This window comes from Cardiocondyla obscurior, linkage group LG01 (assembly GCF_019399895.1).
Source record: "Cardiocondyla obscurior isolate alpha-2009 linkage group LG01, Cobs3.1, whole genome shotgun sequence".
In the NCBI taxonomy this organism is placed as follows: Eukaryota; Metazoa; Arthropoda; class Insecta; order Hymenoptera; family Formicidae; genus Cardiocondyla; species Cardiocondyla obscurior.
Window position 1 is genome coordinate 1,848,027 of NC_091864.1, and position 23,563 is coordinate 1,871,589.

Below are 23,563 nucleotides of genomic sequence, written 5' to 3' on the forward strand. Positions count from 1 at the left end.
AATGGGCCTCTCGTAAAACGTCGAAAATCTCAGCGGTATTCCGCCACGCAACGTAGAAACAAACGCGCGAAGAAAGAAGTTTAATTAACATTTTGTTTTCCTTTCATCCGCGCGACTTCACCGGATGCAATCGTTTCATCTCATTATTTTAATTGCTTTTTATTTTTTTATTTTTTAAGAATTATGTATTTGTTTTTACAACGCAGATATTGTACAAAAATAATTCTTACTCACCGATTCGATGCGCAGCAGCGGATTTAATCACTTTCGACGACCCTGTAACATATAATACAAATATAAATTGCAGAGATGCTTGAGAAAAAATCAATTATTAAAAAAAAAAGTTTATCCGTGCCTCTAATTAATCTCTCAATTTAATAATTAAAAATGAAATATGATCCTTACCTCGGGGATGATCCGCTGAAGCAAGATGCCTCTCCTAGGCCTCCTCCTCCTCTCAGTGGCGACGTCGAGTCGAGTCATCCTTCCACGCACTCGCTACAACCGCGCCCGGGTGAATTTAATCGCGAAAGCTACATAATTCAAAAAACACTGTCGATTAAAATTTTTCGGTTCGTTCTTTTACTGATACAGGCGACGACAAACACATACAATTTTCTCGACCTTGATCTGCAACAGAAAAAGATTTGCTCGATTAGTATTATATTTAAGAATTACGGATCTACGCTAAAAATTATATACATAGTACTCTGCACGTATAAATCATACATCGCAGAAGTTAATTCACGTCCGCGATATCATCGTTTATCAAATATAACCTACCTTTCGATCAGCAGAGAACAGCGCTGTTTAAGAACTCTACGTGCGGACTACCGAGCTTCGACTACAGTATGTAGCATAGGAGGGATTAGGAATGTTGCGTGAGCCGTGGCCGGCCGACCTTTGTTTGTGTACGTTCGTTGCGTTCTCTAAACATTCCAACGCGTTGTAACACTTAATACACTGAATATTTTACTGTGAATATTGAGTCGAATATGATTGTGAATATTATGCCGAATATTTTAATGTATCGCAAATTTGTAACCGATAAATACATTATTACGTTCGTCAATTAATCATTATTAGTTTCCGTAATCATTTTTTTTTCCAAAGATCCGAATTCGCACGCGTTATTATAAATGGGGACATTAATTAATTATAATAATTTCTATACAATAATTACAATTGATTGAGTAATCTACGGTCGACGGCGTGTTGCCGGTTCATTTGTAGCTCTCGGTTAGGTTTGGGTAGATTATTTTCCATCCTTCCGTCCTTCCTTCCTCCCATCCATCCACCCATCCTTCCTTCCTACTGTGATAGTTTCTGGATTATCCTGACGGCTTCAAGAACTTGCGTGAAGCGGCGAATGAGACAGGCCGCGATATGAAATGCTGCGACGCCGTGAGCGCGAGCCGTGAACGCCGCCGAATTGTCGTAGGTCTCAACGCCAGCTGTGAGGTCGTTCACCGGCCGAGGCGAGAGCGAGAGCGACGATGCGAGAGAAAAGAAGCGCGACGATGCGACAAGTAGGTCACCAGTGCGTCGCCGTCCGCGCTGGCATCCTGCCAAGTAGTCCCACTCCACTGCTCCGTGGCCGGCCGTGTCCGTGGGCCCCGGTCATTGTATGTGTGAGCGACGTGACCGCTGCTAGCGCGCGAGCTACGAGCCCGCGCCACCGACTCGTTCGCTACACAGAACATTTAAACTTGAATACATCGCGGTTCTCTGATATCAAATCTCACTATTAACCACTTGTGAATTACCGAGCGATCGGCCCGATGAGGCGAATCTACTTTACGTATAAATGAGGATGAAACTTACCTTAAATTACGGCACGTCTCGCCCAGAGATGAGGCAAAAACTGATCACAGATGCTCCCTGTGTACGGGGCGAGGATAGGAGAGCGTAATTAGTGGCGGGTTCCATCTCTGTTCACTGATATTGAGTCTTATTTCCGATACTTGCGGAGCGCCACGTGCTGCGTGCTGCGCTGCTGGCGAAGGAAGGCGGAAGAACGTCGGTGTCGGCGCGCGCACCACTTACTCCCCTCGCTCCGCGCCCGCACCTCTGTTCCGTGCTCGTTCTCTACGCAGAACAATTAAACTCGAATGCATCGCGGTTCTCTGATATCAAATCTCGCTATTAACCACTTGTGAATTACCGGGCGATCGGCCCGATGAGGCGAATCTACTTTACGTATAAATGAGAATGAAACTTACCTTTAATGACGGCACGTGTCGCGCAGAGATGAGACAAAAACTGATCACAGATGCTCCCTGCGTACGGGGCGAGGATAGGAGAGCGTAATTCGTGGCGGGTTACATCTCTGTTCACTGAAATTGAGCCTTACTTCCGGTACTTGCGGAGCGCCACGTGCTGCGTGCTGCTCTGCTGGCGAAGGAATGAGAAGGATGGCGGAATTGCGTGCGCACCATCTACCTCCCGCGCTCCGCGCCCTCCTTACCCTCCTCTCTCGCCTCTCACCTGTAACACAATTTAACACGTTGTAAATTTAATTATTATGCCGAATATTATGTCTAATATTTGATTAGCACCGACGGCTACATCGCGATGTTTGTCGATTGAATCTATTATTCGTAATTTTCGCAATCAAGAAAGAAATAAATACAATTAAAGGCCGCATGCAAATCACATTTGGAGAAATAAAAAAAGAATTTTAATTACCATGTAAGACACGCAGTTTATTACGGAAAAGTCGTACACGCGTAACAGGTCTCTTTAACGTAGACAAAACGAAAGTAAATGCCCAGAATAAAAAAGAAACTAGACCGCCGCGACGATGCCAGAGGGTGTAAAAAAAATATCTGACGCTTTAGATTGTAAAATAAAAAGTAAATGAGCTTCCCAACGAGAGATCGAGTTATTTTCTCGCGAGTTTTGAGATTCACTCGTGCTTATATTATTTCCGCTAATAACTGCTTGATAGTAACGATTTGATACGCGCCGATACATTAAAATTCGGTTCATTTCCACGGGATTTCCATTTCTGCGGATTTATTTGCCTATTCCGGATCGATTTCCGATAAATAATTTTTCGTATCCGGTTGCACGCGCGGATATTACAATCTCTCTCTCTCTCTCTTCCCCTTTCTCTCTTCCTATCTCTCGTGCGCCTCTCGACTCCCATCACGGTGATCGTGCATTCAGAATGGTGAGCATGTTGGTTCATCAAGATAGCGGTTCCGCGGAAAATTCAGCCGATTTCGACAGCGATAGGTGAAGTGGCTCGGATTTCACGATTCGCGGAGCGTCCTGCTGACGAGACGGCGAACAATTCGGAATTCCCTCGATGTCGCACCGCGGTCGTCCGTGTAGGAGGACCGGGAAAGGAATAAGGAATGCATCCAACGTCGGGGACGAGAAAAAGAGTTGAGAAAAGGATTAGATTGGCAAGCTCCGTCCCGAAAGCGAGGCACTCTTCCGGGAGGGAAAGTCCGGTCGTTCGGTCGGTCGGTCACGGATGCTCGTTGAAAAGTATCGGCGAGCCGACGATGCGATCTTTCTGCCCGCAACGCGAATCTCGAGACGTGTTCTCGCGGAGAATGACGATCTATCGACCGGAAATCACAAGAACCGCGGCGTAATCTCTCATCTTTCTATTGAATATTTCAGATTAATTTTTTTCTTTTTTTTTTTTTTCGTGCATTCGTTGAAAAGTAAGGCAAGGAATCTCGGCGCCTCTTCGCGGCCGTATCGTACGGCAAAGGGCAACGCGATTGCGGTATCGAGTGAGTCGACGACGTGGGCGCGATGGATTCGGGCAGATGGTTTCGTTCCTAATTCCGGGTGGAATAATTGCAGAAGGTAACGCGCGTCGGGCGCACATAATAATCCTCTTAATGAAACACGAACCGCGGGCCCGCGTGTGCACGCGGATTAACCTCAGAAAATGAGCTGACTGACGTCAATTAAACTTAACAGGGAACCAACTAAATCGTGCGGACGTTTCTCTATCCCTCTGCCTCTCTCTTTCTCTCGCTTTTGCCACGGGGAAACTTCGCCGCGGCCCGCATACTGGATGTGGCTGTATTTAGGACGGCCGTAATAATAACCATCGTTCCGTCGTCAAAATGGCCAAAGCCATCCGCGCGGAAACCCTTCTCTCGAATTCTAATTAAATCGAGTGAATACTCTTTCCCGAATGCTCTTTCGCGTAATTATTCTACGTCGCGTATCCCAGATGAGGAAAGCGAGTTACTTCATATAAATGAATTACTAATTACTTCCGTGACAGTCGCTCTTTATCCTGATTTATTGCCACTTCGCTAATTGTACTTTAAATATTATTATGGATTTGTCATCATTTAGTTTAATAGCCGTAACTTTACGTAAATGATCGGGTTTAAGATTGATCGTGCGTTAACCTCGTTGGGTCCTGCGTCGAAACTGCTCGTTACATTTTTGAAAGGGAATGGAAAAATAAAAAAAAAAATGTATAAACCCGAGTTACGTTTATGTAAAAATAAACATTGCTGACCGAGCGATTTGCTCTGAAACGGTCTGTACGTGCGCAACTGGCCAATATAAACCGTGGCAACTGGCGGTGGGTGGCCAAGTGCATGAAACGCGAGTGTAATAAGCAAACAAGAGCAGCCGCGAATATGACGGCCGAGCTAATTAAGTTTCGCTCTTTCCTGTGCTATTGCTCTGCTTTTCTCTCTCCTCCCCCGTCTACCCTCATCCTCGCCCTCGCCCTACTGTCCGTCAAACGCACCCCTGTATCTCTGTATCGCGCAACAAGTGAGACACGCACTCCCTCATCCTTTCCTCTGCTTTCCATTTTTATTTCATTTCTTTGTGTTTCGCTGTTCCTTCACGGCGCACCACGTCCTCCCTCGTCGTTTTTAAACGAAAATCCTCGCGTACGAAAGGAAATCGATATCGTGATTTTATTTCAAGATCGCATTTACTTAATTTTATGCTGCTACAAATGATTTGTTTTTACTTTGATTGCAATTGAAATGGAATGCATAATTGTGCGCAGGTTAAGGAACCGTCCGGGACAGAAAAGGTTTGCGGATCCGATGGGGTGACTTACGACAACGAGTGCGCCCTGAAAAGGGCGTCGTGCACTAACCAAAGCCTCGTCAACATTAGCTACGTGGGTGCCTGCGGTAAGTAGCGCACACACGTGCGTATGTCACGTCTTGTAAATGCGTACTACTAATATTGTGAATTTAAATGCATTAATAATATTACTAAGAAGTAAAATAATCTATTCTTTGCCTTCCGCTGCAAAAGATAATTGCGAAAACGCTTTCAGTTTAATATAACAGCACCACAAAGTGTAATATATTAATTATAATATTTGTAAATAATTCCAATCAATCAAATTAATGAAACTTTTTGCTGACGAAAATTAAAAATAAGTAAATTTACTCCGACGTTTTTTTTTTAGTCTTTCGACGTCTTGAAAATTAAGCTACTATTTTTTTTCTCGTTTGTGGATTCGCTGCGAGTCAACTAAAGGGAGGAAACCGAATGTTTTGCAGAATTGTGCGCGAGGGTGAAATGCGACCACGGGGCGCATTGCGTGGCTGGGGAGTGCGTGTGCCCGAAGGTCTGTCCAGAGAGCAGCGGCGAGCTTGTTTGCGGTAGCGACGCGAAAACCTACCAGTCTGAGTGCGAGCTGCAGCGTGCAGCCTGCGGCAGGGATCCCAAGTTGCCGGCGTTGCACGTTATATTTTACGGAGACTGCGCCGAGAGATTGGCCGCCGCGGCATTGAGTACGTTTCCGAAATTAACACACGTCTTTTATACCACGCGAACTCCGCTCGCAAAGGCCCTCATCGCATTCAATCCGCCGCCTGTTGCCAGCGCGAGCGAGGAAAATTTCAATGGCGAAAGCGCGGCGTAAAACTCGCGATCAAACGCACGCGTTTTACACGTCTCTTAACTCGAAGGTGCGAGCGACCGGCTGTAGCAAAGCTGCCGCGTATATAACGTTTAACACTCTGCGATCCGTGCGTCTCAAGCGACGTAATGAAAAGCCATTGTGGCTTGACAACGAGTTTGAGCGTCTGACGTAACGCGATCCGCAGTCTCTTTGAGCGTGACGCTTAAAACGCGATGCCGCTTATGGAGTTCCAAAGACGTTTAGACATCTCGCATGTACCTCTTCTGTGATCGTTCGAGGTTGCTGTGCACGAGGCGCCGTAATTGAAAATAACTCGGGGACGGTCGCAATTACCAGCGAGACGCTTGTTAGGACGCCCGTTCTCTAATGCCGATCCGGGGTCGCGTTAACCGCATGCCATTAACGATTTGCCAGCCTAACGATAAACTGCTCTAACCGCCGCTTTCTAACCGCTTCCGAACAGCGACCAAGTCGACGCCCACGGTGACGCGTGTGGTCACCACCATTGCCGACGTAACCAGCACCCAGGAGCGCGAAGCGTGCAAGGACATCCACTGCGACTTCGAGGCGACTTGCGAGCTCGGCCCGGATAAGTTTCCCAGGTGCAGCTGCAGGTTTGACTGCGCCTCCATCTCGCCGGAGAACATGCGGCCGGTCTGCGGTAGCGATCTCAGGATCTATTCCTCCCTCTGCGCCATGAAGATGGAGGCCTGCCAGAGGCAGCAGGAGCTGAGGCTGCGACCCCTCGATCTCTGCCAAGGTTCGGAACTCCGCGAAGAACGCACAGACGACAAAACGGACGAAGCTTTCGCTATAAACTCCTTACGCTTTTCGTGTCTTTTTTTTTTTTTTTTTTTTCTCGAGCTTTTTACTAACGAATTTACATTTGGTCGATATAACGTTTTAATCTTGTAAATATAATAATTAACTGCTTCGACTTCGCGAATAAATATTGCGAAGAAAAAAAATATATTTCTGCTCATACGACGACGTTCGCGCAGGCATGGAAACCAAACCCTGCAACGGTGATTCCCCGCTAGTGGACTCCGAGGGCAAAGAGTACGACTGCGGTAGTGGACCAGAGCGTAAAGACTGCCCTAGCAATAGCTACTGCCACCAAACACCGCGATTCGCACGTTGCTGCAAGAAAGGTCAGGAATGTCGACTTTTTTTTTGCTTATCCGCGCGAATGCACTCCATTAATAAATTGTTTATAAAACTATCTTCGACGTATCGCGGCTCACTATCTCATTGCAAGCGCGCTTCTTGCGAGACGCGATTTCTTAAGCCACGAGGAACTCGCACCAAGGAGATCAACGTGTCCTATAAGTTTCTCAAATGCGTCTTTTTTTTTCCAGTTCACGGTATCCAGGTGGTAAAATGCGCGGACTCGTGGCATGGCTGTTGCCCAGACGGGAAAACCGCCGCGCGCGGCCCGGACGGCGCTGGTTGCCCAAGTTTATGCGGTTGCAACCGACTCGGCAGCGTGTCTGACACCTGCAACCCGGAAACCGGTCAATGCGAGTGCAAGCCGGGGGTGGGCGGCCTCAAATGCGACAGGTGTATGCCGGGCTACTGGGGTCTGCCGAAGATAAGCGAGGGCCATCAGGGATGCATACGTAAGGCTAATCGATATACGTCGCGATTAGCTCGCGTAATCGTCTGATGGAGACATCCGCGATGCAATTTGAATACGGAGAATGCGCTGCTGTGATAAGCATTTGCATAAAACATGTTTTTTAAAGGATATTAATTTTTTACTATTATTAAACGTCTATATAATTAATATTGATGTGTGCAATCTTTATTGCATTTATGGGATCGTTAATTATTTACCGGGAATTAATTCACGTTTATCTTTTTTTTTTCGACACAGCGTGCGGTTGCTCGCTGTTCGGATCCGTTAGAGAGGACTGCGAGCAGATGACAGGACGTTGCGTTTGCAAGCCCGACATCCAGGGACAAAAGTGCACAATCTGCAACGATCACAACAAAATACTAACGTCCACCGGCTGTTACTCAGGTATTTCATAAAACAATAATGGTTTGAATATATGAAAGCCGCCGATCGGCTGAGATTTAATACTAACAATTCTTATAAAAATTAAATTAAAAAAAAAAATTTTTTTTCTTGTCTATTTCTATGTGCAAGCTTGAATTAAATAAATTCCTCTGGCTCGCGCATCGTTTTAACCTGTCTCGCGTCAAACGTTGTTTATCCCTCGGACGCTCAAGATAACGACTTGAGGTCCACGCTCGGGGTAGACCTGACGGGGGTATCGCGCCGTAATGGTTATTAACACCGCGCTATAATCCGCTTTGCTCCGCAGCGGACATGACGCCGCCCGTACCGACGAGTTGCAACGAGCTGGAGTGCTATTCGGGCGGCCACTGCACGGAGATCGGTGGCGTGAATTGCGTTTGTCCGTCTGCCTGCCCGGCGGACATGCCGTCTGTGCCGGTCTGCGGCAGCGACGGGCAGACCTACGACAATGAGTGCGAGCTGCGGCTCTACGCGTGCCGCCATCAGGCCGACGTGGTCACTCAGGCCTTCGGCCACTGCAGAGGTGGGTTCACTGAGCGCACTCCGCCGAACAGGTCGCTTTTCGTTCTGCGCTATTGAAAAAGAAACGCGCGCACACACACAGCCAAAAAAAAAAAAAAACACGTTTGAAAATGACGGCTTCTAATAACGAGAACGTCCCTTAGAGAGGAAGCTGCGGGCACCGCAGCGGTCGCCAGTAGCTCGTAGTTAAATTAGGCGGACGTCGGAGCTCGTAATTCGTAGTCGAGAAGAGTATGCCTAATTGTGTAGCGATGTTAACAGAGGAAAGCGCGTCGGTGGTAAAATTAATCTCCCGATACACAAAAACTGCGGCGTATTGCCGCGAGCTGAAGCCGCCTACGACGATCGAAAATAATCCGTCGACGACTCGTCGGCTCTGTAAATTAATCGGGTAAATTTAGATAGCCGTAGTTAGAACCTGCGGTAGCAACCATCGCTCGGGAGCTGTCGGGAGATTTGTACAATGGGGAAGAGTTTAAGTATACGAGAGGATAATTGCCGCTGTCAGGAACAGAGAACCCTTCGAGAACGGTTTGGTAGGATCCGTGACCTGGCGAAAGCTGTCAGGCAGCCGCGCACAACTCTGTGACATCGGCTTATAATAATTTAGATTGTTTAAAATAGAAGACTCTTGTTTGCTACGATAAGGAAGTACAGACTCGGAATATAAGCGTAACGGCGTAAATTCTGTCTTCGGCGGAAGAGAGGTTCGATTAAAAGAGAACGAACCCCCAGCTTGCCTCTAGAAAAACCTAACCAGTAGTCCACTTTGTATATCCAAACATTAATAAACTTATCAAGTTTCTACTAACATGTATATATATGTTTGTAACCCCCGCACCCGCAAACCACGCCGGAACAACCGCAGCTGCTACTTTGCTTGCTTTCTTAATCAGCCGCACGTTTCCGTCGTTGTCGTGAATAACACTTGTGATTAATACGTACTCGCGGTGCAACGGCCAGGTTACAAACAAATCGAGGAGGAAAGGAAGCAAAGTAAGCGAATAATGAATTACATTCGAGTCGATATTCCTAATTTACTTGATGGAAGCGTCGTGATCGAAAGCGCTCGCGGTTACATAATTATTGCAATTGCCACTAGACTCATTAGTGCCAATGTTTTTAAAAGGGTTCGATATGTAGAAGGGTATGAGAGTACAAAATGAAGAGCCTGCCCTCTTTCCCCTCGCCACAAAGGAAATAAAATTTTATTCGCGATCGTCAGCCGCGAGAGCTTTTCTCGATTTCTCAACCACTGTTGTATTTTCGTCGCGGGAGAGAATTAAAAGTCTCTGTGAAATATATATCGCCGTGATAAAAACTTTTTGTAATTATTAAGGCACAGTGAAATATATTGTTTTTTTTTTTTTTTTTTTGATAAATTTCTGATTACCGTTTTAATTAATTAATTGTTTTCAAATTATACACGCGTTCGATATTTATATGTCCGTATATTTGATTTGCGTTTTGCAAGCTCGTTTTTTTTTTGTTAATTTTTTATTTGTTCCGCGATTTATTGTACCGAAAAATGGTGGCATTACAGAAAAAGGCACGAATATGTACGTGCAACTAGGTTTGTTCGGCCGGAACCGTGTTAAAACATCCCCGGAGGTGTGCGACCATCGCATTTGCACATAAAGAAAGTTGGCGAACGTTAACTCGCGAAACTGAGCGAGCGCCGAAGGTGGTTTTAACTAAATCACCGCGGACTTCCAGCGTGATCTCGTCTTAACTGGCGCCCGTGGGACGTGTCTCCAGAAGAGAAGAACCGACATCCAGAAGGGTAACCGGCGGCGGTCCGGCGGTCCAGCCGCGAGCATTAAACCCGCGTGACTCGCATAACTCTCTTACCTCCCACCGCCCCCTCCCGTCTTTCTCGCCGCAAAGAGATACGGCCAACAAAGTTTCATTCGAAATTGTCAGTCGTGAGAGTTTTACTCGATATTTCTCGGACGGTATTATTTTCTTCGTGGAAGAAAACTGAAGAGTCTCGACGGAAAATGATATCGATGAGAAAGTAAATTATCCTGGAGAAGATTCTTTAGTAATTATTTAAAAAATTATAGACACGCGACGTTATCGTTAGCCAGCATGATTTATAGGTAATGAAATATGCTGCTTGCGATAGAGGCGCTTTTTTCGATTCGTTCGAGCCCCTTTTATTTCTGTACCGTGAAATTATGTTGTCTCGAAACCGGAAGCTCTCCTGTGTGATTACTTTGATAGCGCGTAATCGATCGTCCCTTCCCACAGACTCGGCGATAGATGTAACAAGCGTACGCATCATTAGCGAGAGTTCCTCAACTAATTACAAACAACCCCAGAGAGGAGACGGCCGCGCGATCGCGATCTAATTTCGCGGACCGTTGATTATTCCGGTATTAAATTCGGTGCCCGACTCAATCAGACCGGCGGATCTAGCCCGCGCCGCGATAAACCACGCAAAAAGTACGGAGGAATGAGGAAGATTCACCTTTCCCCGTTGCTCTTCCGCCTTCTCCCTCGCAGTTCTCAAGATATTCCGAGCCCCTGACGAAGTTCGCGGAGCGAAACGTCAGAATCTATTAAAGTCTCTCGCGAGCCCCCCCCCAGTCCCTTATTTTCGATTGCTCAGCCACCCCGTCCCGGCTCTCCTCGCCCACCACCACCGCCCTCCTCACTTTCAGCCGGTCTCGGCTCTCCTCGCTGAAAGTCAATCTCTTAAAAAGTTCTTCTTCGGGGCTCGTCCTCCGGAGTCAAACATAAATCAGATTACGCCGTCTTCGCGGATTCTCTCCCCCTCCCCCTCTACCGTTCTCTCTTTTTCTCTTCCGCCGTTTCTTCCCTATCTCCCTCGCAACTTCGCTCCAGCAGTTTCATCGGGTATACATCGACTTTGGGTGGTCATGGAGTTCCTTATCGTTCGATGTGCTCTTCTTGTTCGTCTCGTCCCCCGTCAACGCACAAGATCGAAGTTGACGACGACGGCAGAAAGGGGTGAGGGGTGAAGGAGAGTGAATGACAGGTTGATGTGGATCCTGGACGCCGGCACTTTGGATCCTGGTAAATAATGCATGCCGTAATTTCTTGTGACGGCGAAACTCTTTGGGCTTCCCGGGCGCAAGGAAGACAGTCACGCCGTAGGATATTTCGCCGAAGAATCCTAAGACGGCGTACGACCTGGTCCACTAGAGTGTCCCGCGAAGATACACTTGACGCAGGCGGGAATCACGACGATGACGTTATTATCGAAAAGGAATATTGAGATAATCAAAAAAAAAAAAAAAAAAAAAAAAATAAGACCGCGATCAACGTTTTAAATGAAGATGTTTATGGCCGGAGGATCATTTTGGAATAAATTGAGAAGAGCATGGATACCCGAAACAGTCCGCAATCAATAAATCACCTACGTAATTCGACATTTGTAATATAATAAAGCGGAGATATTATTAATATTAAAATTCTGTCTCATAAGGAAATTTAATGGCAGCATTCCTCCCGTGAAAATAGATCTCGATCTAAAAATATGTTTATGAGAAAATATTTATTTGCCGTTAATTAAACTAATGTTCTATTAACGAAATGGGGACTCGTTAATTAAGGCGTCCTTCGGTAATCAATCGGTCTCTTCGACTCATTAAATTCTCAGCGTCGCGCGGCGTGTCGTTCTTTTTATCAGGCATGTAAACGTTCTAAATTTGAGGCGATATATATATCTATCAGACAGAAGCGTAAGAAATTTATCATAAAACATTGAATTATATTTTCGTGTCGTATTTCACCGTCTTCGCGAGTCAATCGAGGTCTTCGTTCCTCAAATGGACCGAAGCGACTCCAGAGAAAGAGAAAAGGCAGGAATATTTGCAACGACAGTACATGAAAGCGAGAAAAGCTCGTTCTCGTAACGGCAGTAAATAAACGAATCGATTATACGAAGACAAATAAGCGGATTGTTGAATGCGCGAGGGGGTGAGTTCAGGAAAAGGAGAACTCAGAGCTCGAGGAGGGAGAAAGAAAGATGACGGGCAATTGTTGAGAAAAAAATAACGGAAGTTTTCGAGCAATAACAGGAAGCGACGTAGCAATTGGAAAATAATTAAAATCCTATTAAGGTCACTGCGACTCCTGTTAACAGTTTTGCGTTACGCCGTGCCGATAGAATTAGCTTTTCGATTTTCATTATTTAGAGAAACACCGTCGTCGCTGTCGCCGTCACGCTTATCGTCAAGCGAGATAACGCGAATTCCTCGCGCGAATAGAAATAAAACAGAACAATGGAAGCTGAATAGTTTTATAATAAGTAATAAATAGATAATTTATAGAATGCAGCGTGGAATTCTATAAATTCTTCGAAGTTATCGCGGTTATACGTAATAACTCGAATCTAATCTTGAGCTTTAGAATTTAAATTCGTAGATAAAGTTAATTAAAAGTATAAAGTAAAGTTACTTTACGGAGATAAGCAATACGATATTCCATACGATACTTCGGCATTAATTGAACCAAAGCACTTGATTAAATCCTTTATTAATCTTTTACTTTGATTTATAATTTCCGTATAGTTTCGCGTAACATTTCTTCCATTTCCTTTGTAAAAGATAAGCTAAAGCAGAGATCTGTCGGATTAAAGTAATAGCTTGCATTTATTCATACTTATATCTTAATATAAAGAATGGTATTTTGAGAACAAGTCATTCGCAGAGATAAAGAGAAAGGAAAGAAAAAAAAAAAAAGCTGCAGAGGTACGAGAGCAGCGTGAGTTGCGAGATTAGGATGCAGCTCTTAAAACGATTCTCGAGTTCTTTTTAAAGCTTTCGGGTGTAGCTCTCAAGACCGCAACTTAAATCATTATAGAAAATTCAACGTGCCGTTCCAACAATTTCCTGATCCGCTGAGGTTTTTCATAAGCACGGACGAAAATTGATCTTTCAGAATTACTTGAACTCAAACGAAAATTAATAATCTTATTTGAATCGAGATCTTATTCCCTTTTTCTTTTTTTTTTTTTCTTTTCTTTTACCTTTTGTGCTTAAATATTATTTTATTACATAACGTGAATAAAACGTACGTCAATGTTTTAACGACGCACACTTTCGTTTATTGTGCGCGGCAAAATAAATTAATTATTTTTACAAATATCTTTTTCTAAAAAGGGACCGGAGTTTCATCTCGAAATTAATTAACAGAAGTTCAAACGGAGAGAAAACCTTTTTTTTTTCTCCGTTACAATTTAATAATTGCGCGTATACATTTATTAAATGTGTCATCATCGTTATAACTTTTAACGAGAGAAATTGATTAATTCTTTCTTTTTTACACAATAGAATTTCACACATCTATACACACATGCACACACTGCGCGCAGCGACGAAACGCGAATCCTGTTTGGCCGGAGTAATATGCAGAAAAATGTTATAATAAACGCATTTTTTATTGCAAACCTTGAGGTAGACGAAACTTCAATGGAGTACGTGCGAAGGAAGAATGTAATGGTAGAAACGGAATTTTTCCCTAACATTTTCAGACGATCCCATGGTTAATACGGACTTCCCCGTTAAGAGATACACAGCCGTGCAATACACACAGCCAGCAGCCGCCATGTCTCCATTGTCTAAATCCACACGGCATCTCCTGGTACCGGAACCGGACCCACGATATTATTACACCCACCGAGCTCATCAAGAAACCATCACCATCGACAGAGATAATTTAAAACATGGTAAAAAGAAAACGTCCCTTTCTAAAAGATTTTTTTTTACAGGCCTCTTATCTTTTCTTACGTATTCCCTTTTTTTTTTCTCTTAGAAAATAAGCAGTCAGTAAAAATTATAATTTATATTCGAAAGCATGGTGAACTTGTCGTTTTCAGTAAATGTCGAGCCGCACTTCATTAACTGTATGATTGATTTATTGTTTATTGTGGATTAACACTGTGACAGTGCTTCGAAATTGCTTGCGATGCTTGAAACGTGGCACAATAATACTTTGCCATGCAAAGGTTGTAAAACTTTAATTGTATCATTGTTAATTAATTTAAAATCTACTGTGCGTCTGTTCGAAATTAAATAAGCTTGATTCAATATGCACTGGCTGTTTTTACGAAGTAAAAAAAATATTGCAGGAGTGGCGGCGGTATATCGACCGACGCCGGCGACGATTCGAGTGGTCACCGCTTTACTGGGCGATCTCTGCACCGATGACAAAGATTGCACTATACCGAACAGCGAATGCTCAAACGGCGGCTGCATATGTTCCGAGGGTTACGCAGAAACTAGCGATCGGCAGGAATGTTTCGGTGAGACAGAAGGAACAGAAAAAAATTCCTCTCGTTGAATCAATTGTAACGTATGTTAAATTAACTTTTGCTTTATCGTTCGTCAGCTAATTACGTGCCGGTGACACCGACTCAGGAGTTTCGTGCTTGCCTATCTTATCCCTGCCACATGACCTCGACCTGCATCGACTTGCCCAGCGCAACTTTCGTCTGTATCTGCCGACCGAATTATACGGGGCTGCTTTGCGACGAGGAGATCAACAAGCGGGATTACGAGATACCTTCCTTTGACGGCAAAAGCTACGTGCGGATGAATCGGTTGAAAGCGTATCACAAATTCAGCATCGAGGTCGAGTTCAAAACATATGCGGACAATGGAATCATACTGTATAATCAGCAGAAAAACGACGGCACCGGCGACTTCGTCTCGCTGGCCATTGTCGACGGGTTGGTATCTTTTATCACAATCATCTCAAAAATATATATTTTTTTATAAGGCAACAAATATATATATATATTTACGTTGCATTTTAATATTGTGATAAATGACTGTATGTTCCAGATATGTGCAATTTAGATATAACTTGGGGAATGGACCGGTGATACTCACGTCACCGGAAAGAGTGACCATGAAGACCTTCCACAGAGTGGCGGCTAAAAGATATCACAAAGACGGAGTGCTGATTTTTAACGACGGCGAAGACGTAGCCGGACAGAGTCAAGGAATGCTAAAGTCTTTGGACTTGAACCAAGATACTTTTATCGGAAATATGCCAACTAATTTCACCAAGTAATAAAAGAGAAAACAAGAATATAAAAAAAATTAATATTAAATTAATAATTAAAAAAAATTGTTTAATTAATTTCGAACTATCTACTTTAATTAAAAAAATTGTTCTTATTGGAATCATAAATTTTTTTTAGGGTTTACGATAACATTGGCACCAACCACGGGCTTCTCGGCTGCATACGCAAGTTGAAAATCAATCGGAACAACATAGATCTCCACGTGGGTCGCGACAGAGACGTTCTCGAGAGTTATCGTGTCAAAGAATGCGGCGATAACGCGTGCGCCAATCTACCATGTCAGAACGGTGCGACGTGTCAGCCTATTTTTGAGGAGGACCTCTGTAACGGCCGAGATTGCAGGAGATTACAGAAGAGAGGTAAAAACCGGAACAATCGAGGAAGTAACGGTAAAGGTATCGAGGTGAACATAGTGAGATGCAGAGGATCTCATTGCACATCGATCGACCAGAGAAGGACTAAGAAGAATGCGAGAAAAAGCGATTATGACTCCGAGCTGCAGTACGAGAAAAATTACGATCACAGCAATTACGCGGTGGAAAAATACGACTCGCCTGACTACAGATGCATATGCCCGCCGCAATTCACTGGGAGAAACTGCGAGGAATCGTTGGACCCGTGCATCGGCGAGCCCTGTCAGAACGGTGCCACTTGTGACATTCTGCCGCAGGGAGGATACGTATGCAAGTGCCCGCCAGGTAGAACCGGCGAGCATTGCGAGATCAGTGAGTACCGCGACACTCGAAAATTATTTGAAAGATGAAAACTTTTTGCCAGGCTTATTTTCAGAAACAATATTATTTTTTTTTTTTTTTTTTTAGTATAGATTGAAATACCAAAAGTTGATATTTTATTTGTCAGAATTTTCCAAGTTGTTTTAAATAATATTTATTTTTCTAGTGGACGCCGAACTGACGGAACTATTGATTCCCGAGATGAATGGGAACGGATACCTGGAGCTACCGTGCCTGGAAGGCGTCGCGAAAGCGTTCTCCATTGAGTTATGGTTCCTTACACGTGCGAACGATGGTCTCCTGCTTTACAACGGCCAGCTGAATAATGGCAGGGGCGACTTTATCAGCTTGAACCTAGTTCACGGCAGGCTGGAGTTTAGATTTAATCTCGGTAGCGGTATCGCGAATATCACATCACCGGATCCGGTCAGTCGAGATATGTGGCACTGCGTGAGGATTAACAGACTTGGCAGAGAGGGTGTTCTTCAGCTCGATGATGGAACTGTCGCCAGAGGATTGTCCGGGAGTCCTCTCACGGAACTGAATTTGGAAATGCCACTTTACGTTGGTGGCGTTAAGTGCGTTATTTTTATTAAACTATTCAAGCTTTATTATTCAGCTAATTGTCTTGAAATTTTTCTAGATATTATAATAAAATTATTTTATATGGAACGTTTACTTAATTGTGTAAAAAATAAGCTTTAATAACTGTTTAAATAACGAATGATTATTTCTACAGGCACTGGCGAGAAGTTCATCGGCTGTCCGGAGCCTGGACCGGATTAGTAGGCGCCGTGCAGAGACTAATGGTAAATGGCAAAACATATCAGAACCTTGCCGTGAATATTACTCAACACAACACAGAGATTTACGATGGTCTACCCTGCCCCAGCAACGAGAACCCTTGCCACAACGGCGGGGTCTGCTTTCCACTCTTGAACAGTTACCTCTGCAAATGCGCTAGTGGTTACAATGGCTTACATTGCGAATTCTGTAAGTCTTTGCTTTTCGATTTTATTATTTCTTAATATAAAATATATGCTGTTACAAGTTAAAATCAAGCAATTATACACTGAGGAACAGATATAGCGTTTGCTACGGCGACGACTGGCGTGGCGTGCGTTTCTTTTTTGTACTTTTTCCTCGGTCTTCTCGATCTCCGCCCTCGATCAAGGACGGAAGAAAAAGTTCCTCGCTAATGTCATGCACGCTAGCAATTGTCGCCGCAGCAAACGTCATATCAGCCTCTCAGTGTACACGTATCTCCTATAGTTATGGGCTACGACGTATCCGGCACCGAGATATCTGAACGACCCGTACGTTTCGAAGGCGACAACTTCCTTCAGTTTAAACATCGTTACGGAAGAAGGTGAGTAGCGTTCATTTAAATTGTCAAAGAATCGACGATCGAATTTTTAGATCGTATCGGCACATCCTCTAGGATGTTCGATTAGGTGCACTTGAGATTAGTAGACCTCGGTCGCTCGACTACTAGACTAATTAGCGTTCCCAGCTAACGAATACTGTCTCACTAACCATCTGATTGTGTAACCACCAATTAGTACTAACTCGACTAACACTACCCTCGGCGAGTACTTTGAGGAGTCCTACTCCGACTACGACTTGGAGGAGGACGTCGACTACGAGTACGACAGTTACGATTACACGGAGTAAGTTTTCCAGAAAAAAAAAAAAAAAAAAAATCGCTGCGGTGTACTCGTTTGAGGGATAGATTGATTGTCCTGCATTGTAGTATCGTATGACAATCTTCGATAATTACATCCCTGGCAATTTACCGTAGACTACCATAGACTAGCCAATTATTTTCTTGCGTAATAGAGAATGTAATTGACGTAGCTGTCAACGTAACTGAATACAATTAGATGGGTAACTTCTTACAATAGCTCTTATCAACCGTCGCCGAGTGTTACGTAATCAATAATTAGCAACGTTTAAAGTCTTCTAATACAATCGTTTTTTTTTTTTTACTTTGATACGTAAAATTTAAACTCAAAAGAGTCAAGAGCTGCAATATCAGATTTTAAAATACTAGAAGAAACCATACGCGCGCTACGCGCGCAATGCTTTTTAAAAAATTCCAATTCGCACGCGTTATTACATTCGAATATAAATTAATTATAATAATTTCCGGTTGCCGGGTTACTTACATTTGTATCTGCCGGTTAGATTAGATTATTTGTCATCCTTCCATCCTTCCTTCCTTCCTTCCTTCCTTCCTTCCTTCCTTCCTTCTCTCAGTGGCAGTATTCTGGATTATCCTGATGTATTATAGCACTTTAAATCACTTGACACTATATTACATTGTTTTTTTTATAATTACTATCACTCGACAGAAGAACGACCGAAAGGATAGCGGTGGATTATCGCGGCGATTTTTTACGATTTTACGATTAAAATTAAGAAGCGCGACGAACGATTATTTGTTGTATAAATTTACACTTTCGATATTCGTAACGTTGCTTACTTTCGCTGCGCCGGATCTTTACACGAATCGTCCTCGATCTCGACGTAAGAAACTGGCTACGATATAAAACTCTCGCTCCGATAATGATGGTTGACGAAACCCACTGAATACCGCTGAAGGTGATGACGAGTGAAGCGAGTCGGAAGTACCGGACACGGCACTCTTCAAGTCGAACGCTCCGCGCGCTCCTCTCGCGACATAACCCTTTTTTTCCGAAGCACTTTTTCGAACCACAAAACGATAAGTAGAATAAAAAATGAATAAAATTATACAAAAAACGATAGTGCGTTTCCGAGGCAACGACGTCGACGCTTATTCATATGAGACAATTCCTATTCGCGATCGAAAATCCTCGAAATTGCGGAGCGATTAGCAACACGTCTTCGCGCTCGAGCCTCCGCAACTAAACTAAAATGGCCATTCAAGATTTCGATATTTCGAGAAAAAGAGAGAACCGCGAAGAAATTGAAACAGTCACTAAGTCCAAGCGTCACTTTCGAGCTCCCAAATCATCGTTGTTATAAAATTCCTGTTCGAGCGAACCTCGAAAATAATTTAATAATCCGAATATTTTTCGTAAAAATTCATATTTCCTAAAAATTCACACGCAGTAACATTGACAGCTGACGTTACAGCTAATTCAAGCGTAACTCCAATTTTTTTTTATAGAAAAAAGCTTTTTCCTTTTTTTTTAATTGTTTTTATCGATTCTTTTAACTTTTCATTTAAATGCATTTTGGTATTAAAAAAACATATTGATTTGTAGTATGAATTGTTCGCATGTGCTTAGCTTTAAAATTGAAACGTCTTTAATAAATGCTTTTTATTCTAAATGCGTTCATATAGACGCAGAGGACAGCAATCGAACAAGTTTGAACTACGGCTTAGAACGATACATCCGGAAGGTCTTATCGCATGGATAGGACGAGGAAAAATGGAGCATCTTTTCATATCCTTGCATGATGGTCATGTGGTACTCACTTATAAGAGTAAGATTGACGAAGAGATTTCAATAAAAAGCAAGGTAAACGCTATGGCGGAAAATTGTTATTTATAATTTTAATATTAATCGATACGTTCGGTTCCCTCAAATTTTTGCACGTTCCTTATTATTAACATATATCATTGTAGGAAAGAGTAGACGACGGAGTCTTCCACCACATCCGAGCGTCCCGGCGGCGAAAAGCGTGTACGATCCAGATCGACGAGAACGTGCCCGTCAAGATCTCGATCGAAACGACATTGCTAACAACTAACGGCAAGATCTTCGTCGGGGGTAAACCCGGCCAGCGCGGCATCAAGGGTTGCGTGACGGACTTCATCGTCGACAAGCGACGACTGCAACTCGCCAGACGGAAGATCGACTTCTGCCACGACAACGACGTATGATAACGAACCCCGAACCCGACGATCGCCAATGCGACGTCGATATCTGAAGACTTCGTTGATCCGATGACATCGCCGTCGTTGACGATGAGTTGATCACGCGACGTGCACGCGAAGCTCAGCGCGTAAATCACACGCGACGGACCAAGATCGGCGGTCACCTAAATATCGACGTAACAGCGTGTTGTGATAATCGTCAACTAGCTCACGCTGTTGGAAAGTCAGCAGATATGTTTGGAGTTCCTAGTGAATTAACAGACCGAATGCAAAGTGCAACGAAGATCGTCGTCGAAAAATGTGGAAGACTCATGTTCGATCCAACCGAGTGACGTGTTGAATCCTGCCAAAGTTGTGCGAAGATGGTCCTCGTTCCCATGAATCGCACTGGGTCCTTAACTCGCGTCTCAGGGAGAAGCTAAGTTGCAAACCCACATTTTCGAAAAGAAAATAAAGAAATAAAATTCTCATAGAAATTGCAAGTCAGAAATTTTGTTCAGAGAGAAAAAAAAATTAATATCACGTTTCTTATAAGACAACTATCTCGGCAGGACCAGAGTTTCGTAGGACCAGAACTGTCCGAAACTTCCGATTCCCGCGATATTTTTGGGAAAATGGGAATTTAAATCCGATGTAGAACCAGGACCCTCAATTTAGCACCAACAACATAGTGAAGATAATGCAGAATTATAATTGGTAATGGCAGTACTCGTTTAAACGTCCGAATATATAGCCGAAACCAGACTGAGAACCAAAATACTTCCACTTTAGAATGCAGGATCGTCCACTTTAGAAGACGATTACGTTGCTGAAATCTAAACCGTGAGCTCTACTGTTATCATGCATGAAAAGTGCGGACATTACATTAGAGGTTTACCGACGTGTTGTAGAAACTTCGCGAGTACTGCTTTCTTATAGGGCCATCCAATAAATAAGTAATAAGAGATAATAGGAGAGAAGTATTCATAGTAGCACCATTCGATCATTCACCCGTCACAAACCGACCACAATATTGAGGTTTAAGTGTAAAGAAGAGCTACGAAGCTTGACCGCGATTATTTCACATTTATATTGTTCAGAGATGCCACAGTCCGTGGAGATTACGTCAAGGGAACGGATGACGATAAAAATAGAAAAGAAAAAGAAGATACGGGAGTGAATTAAGTGCTACGTTTTCATCGAAAGACAATAATATATTTTTAAGGCGACGAGATTAATATAGATATTGATACATATGTGTACGTATGAATCTATCTGTATACGCATGCGGCAAACGCGCGAGCAGCGTGGATTTAGCGAGAGAGAAAGAAAGCGGGGTGTCCGTACCTCGTTGTAGAATCTGTACTTATAATTAAATTGTACTGAAGCACCTAAACGTTTTACGATGCCAAGACTGACTAAAGCGGCAAGCGCACGCGGGCGGCAAGAAACGACGGCGACGAAGGAACGAAGAGGAGAAAGAAAGACATGATGATTCGGTGTTATGTTTGAGTGTTCGGTAGAGAGATTTAAATGACCGTGGATTTCCCCGGAAATAGAGGAAATATGTATTTTAAAGGACTTGTTGATTTATTCGCCAGTATAGTAGACAAACTCACGCGACACGACACGTTGTTTTTAGGTAGGGGAGGCTTTTTACAAATGCGCAAGAGAATAAATATATATATAAATATATATATATATATATATTATATATTATACTTACCACTTATATACAGAAAATTCTACATTCCATTTGATGGACGAAAATCGGGGTCAAGTTTTAGATAGGTTGATGACCGAAGCGAACGTAATCCGTGATCGTTTGGGTCTCCATGAGTTGTAGATCTGAAAAAATAATTTCGTAATCATGAAAAATCGCTTACTTTTTATGAAAAAAGAAAAGATTATATTTTATTATTGAATTTTTAAAAAACTAGATGCTTCAGGAACTTCCATTTTCAATATTAAACGTTGAATAATTTTGCAAACACCAAAACGATGTTGTCGCATCCAATAATTATAATATAAAAGTGTGTCCAAATTGTAATTATATATTTTACTTCACGTAATTAGTTATATGTAACATGAGCCAGTCTAAAACAAGTATTCAAAGCGATCAACTTTATCACTTTATTTTAATTATTAGTTAGAACGTGAATCAACTTCTCGCAAAAGTTACGCCTGTACACGGCCGCGTTGCGACAGGATGCGACAGATTTCTCCGCGTAGCGGTTACAATTTGCGTGCACGAGCGGCAAAAAAGAACGCGGCGGAATTTCACGCGAGTCTTCTGTAAATAATTTCACACGCGCAACTAAATGACGAATTTAATTGTTCGTTCTAGAGTGTACCATACTGTAACCGGACCTAAAGATCATCGTAACGACCTAATAATCGTAACCAATTCACGGATTAGCCTTCGAACGATGCTCGCGATGCGCATCATTTATTTTTTGCGTGACTCAGAGAGTGCGTTATATGCACGCATATACATAAATAAATACAAATATAAATATATATAAATATATATATATATACACATATAATATATGGACAACCACACGCACGCATGTCGAGCTAATGTGAACGTGTTCTTCCCTTTGGACGAAATAGCTGAGCGCCTAAGTTAAATCGACATGAATTTATTCCTATCTTGTGCAACCGTTGTTGATAATTTTCAAGACCGTCAAACGTTTCCACCCTTTCGCATCTCTCTCTCCGCAAGCGAAATGCCAAGACGCGCCGAGTTTCATTAAGCAAACGATAAATTATTAGGAAAAAAATACTGTAAACCGAACAATTAAGCGAACCACTTGGAGATGTATTATATTATTTTATTCTATTTTGTAAAAAAAGAAAATGTAAAGCTAGCGAAATTGCGTGGCGCTCTGTTTTTTCAATGGAATCGTTAATTCCCAATTGTCGCGGCAACTCCAAGCTGAAGCTCCTGACGGAGTCAGCACAGGACAGGCTGGAAACGTTCGGCGGATGTTTACATGATTACCACCGGCGGTACGCGAGCGGCAGAAACGGCTTTCTTCCGGTCACGTAGACGTCGTCGCGAGACGAGATAGTAGCAGCGGCGCGAGGGCTCACCCTCGAGAAACCCTTGTATGTACATCCGGCACGTCCGACGATGCGCGTTTCCACGAAACCCCCCCTGATAATGCGTGACGTTGAGAGACACCGTCGAATTTTTTGCCGTTTTCCGACCACCAAGAGACTGTAATTCACTTCCGTTGCTTGCGAGCGTCGTAACGTTATTCGCTTGCCAATATCGTGCAAATCCCTCTGTCTCCCTTTTTCCCCCCTTGAAAAAAACAAGCCGATTAGGACAAAAAAAAAAAAAAAAAAGACAATGTTTCATCGTGTAAAGAAATGTACAGCGAATTTATTCTAATGTCGGCATTTATCGAGAAGAATAAAAAAAATATTAGTCGCGCTTTAAATAGAAAGTACAGTGTATGATCAG

At 43.3% G+C, this 23,563-nt stretch overlaps 1 protein-coding gene and 1 long non-coding RNA gene across 11 annotated transcripts in view; one reads left to right on the forward strand and one right to left on the reverse strand.

Annotated features, from left to right (window-relative positions):
- The window catches only part of LOC139112706 (agrin), a 382,197-nt gene extending 358,747 nt beyond the window's left edge, over positions 1-23,450 (forward strand). For 6 of the 10 annotated variants that reach the window (XM_070673825.1, XM_070673963.1, XM_070673969.1 and 3 more), the window contains 18 exons: positions 5,009-5,138; positions 5,517-5,750; positions 6,345-6,641; positions 6,883-7,032; positions 7,240-7,500; positions 7,758-7,904; positions 8,212-8,448; positions 13,951-14,145; positions 14,548-14,721; positions 14,808-15,147; positions 15,263-15,490; positions 15,625-16,232; positions 16,408-16,819; positions 16,981-17,234; positions 17,514-17,610; positions 17,804-17,911; positions 19,573-19,750; positions 19,858-23,450. In XM_070673825.1, the coding sequence (XP_070529926.1) occupies positions 5,009-5,138; positions 5,517-5,750; positions 6,345-6,641; positions 6,883-7,032; positions 7,240-7,500; positions 7,758-7,904; positions 8,212-8,448; positions 13,951-14,145; positions 14,548-14,721; positions 14,808-15,147; positions 15,263-15,490; positions 15,625-16,232; positions 16,408-16,819; positions 16,981-17,234; positions 17,514-17,610; positions 17,804-17,911; positions 19,573-19,750; positions 19,858-20,115 (4,308 nt within the window). In that variant the 3' untranslated portion in view covers positions 20,116-23,450. The remainder of the gene's footprint in view (positions 1-5,008; positions 5,139-5,516; positions 5,751-6,344; positions 6,642-6,882; positions 7,033-7,239; positions 7,501-7,757; positions 7,905-8,211; positions 8,449-13,950; positions 14,146-14,547; positions 14,722-14,807; positions 15,148-15,262; positions 15,491-15,624; positions 16,233-16,407; positions 16,820-16,980; positions 17,235-17,513; positions 17,611-17,803; positions 17,912-19,572; positions 19,751-19,857) is intronic. The other 4 variants (XM_070673863.1, XM_070673887.1, XM_070673903.1 and 1 more) reach the window with 4 other exon arrangements.
- Positions 319-3,189, reverse strand: LOC139113134 (uncharacterized). The gene is made up of 2 exons (XR_011547634.1): positions 1,825-3,189; positions 319-1,690 (listed from the first exon to the last, which is right to left on the reverse strand). It is a non-coding gene; the product is annotated as an uncharacterized lncRNA (long non-coding RNA).
- Positions 23,451-23,563: the final 113 nt, after the last annotated feature.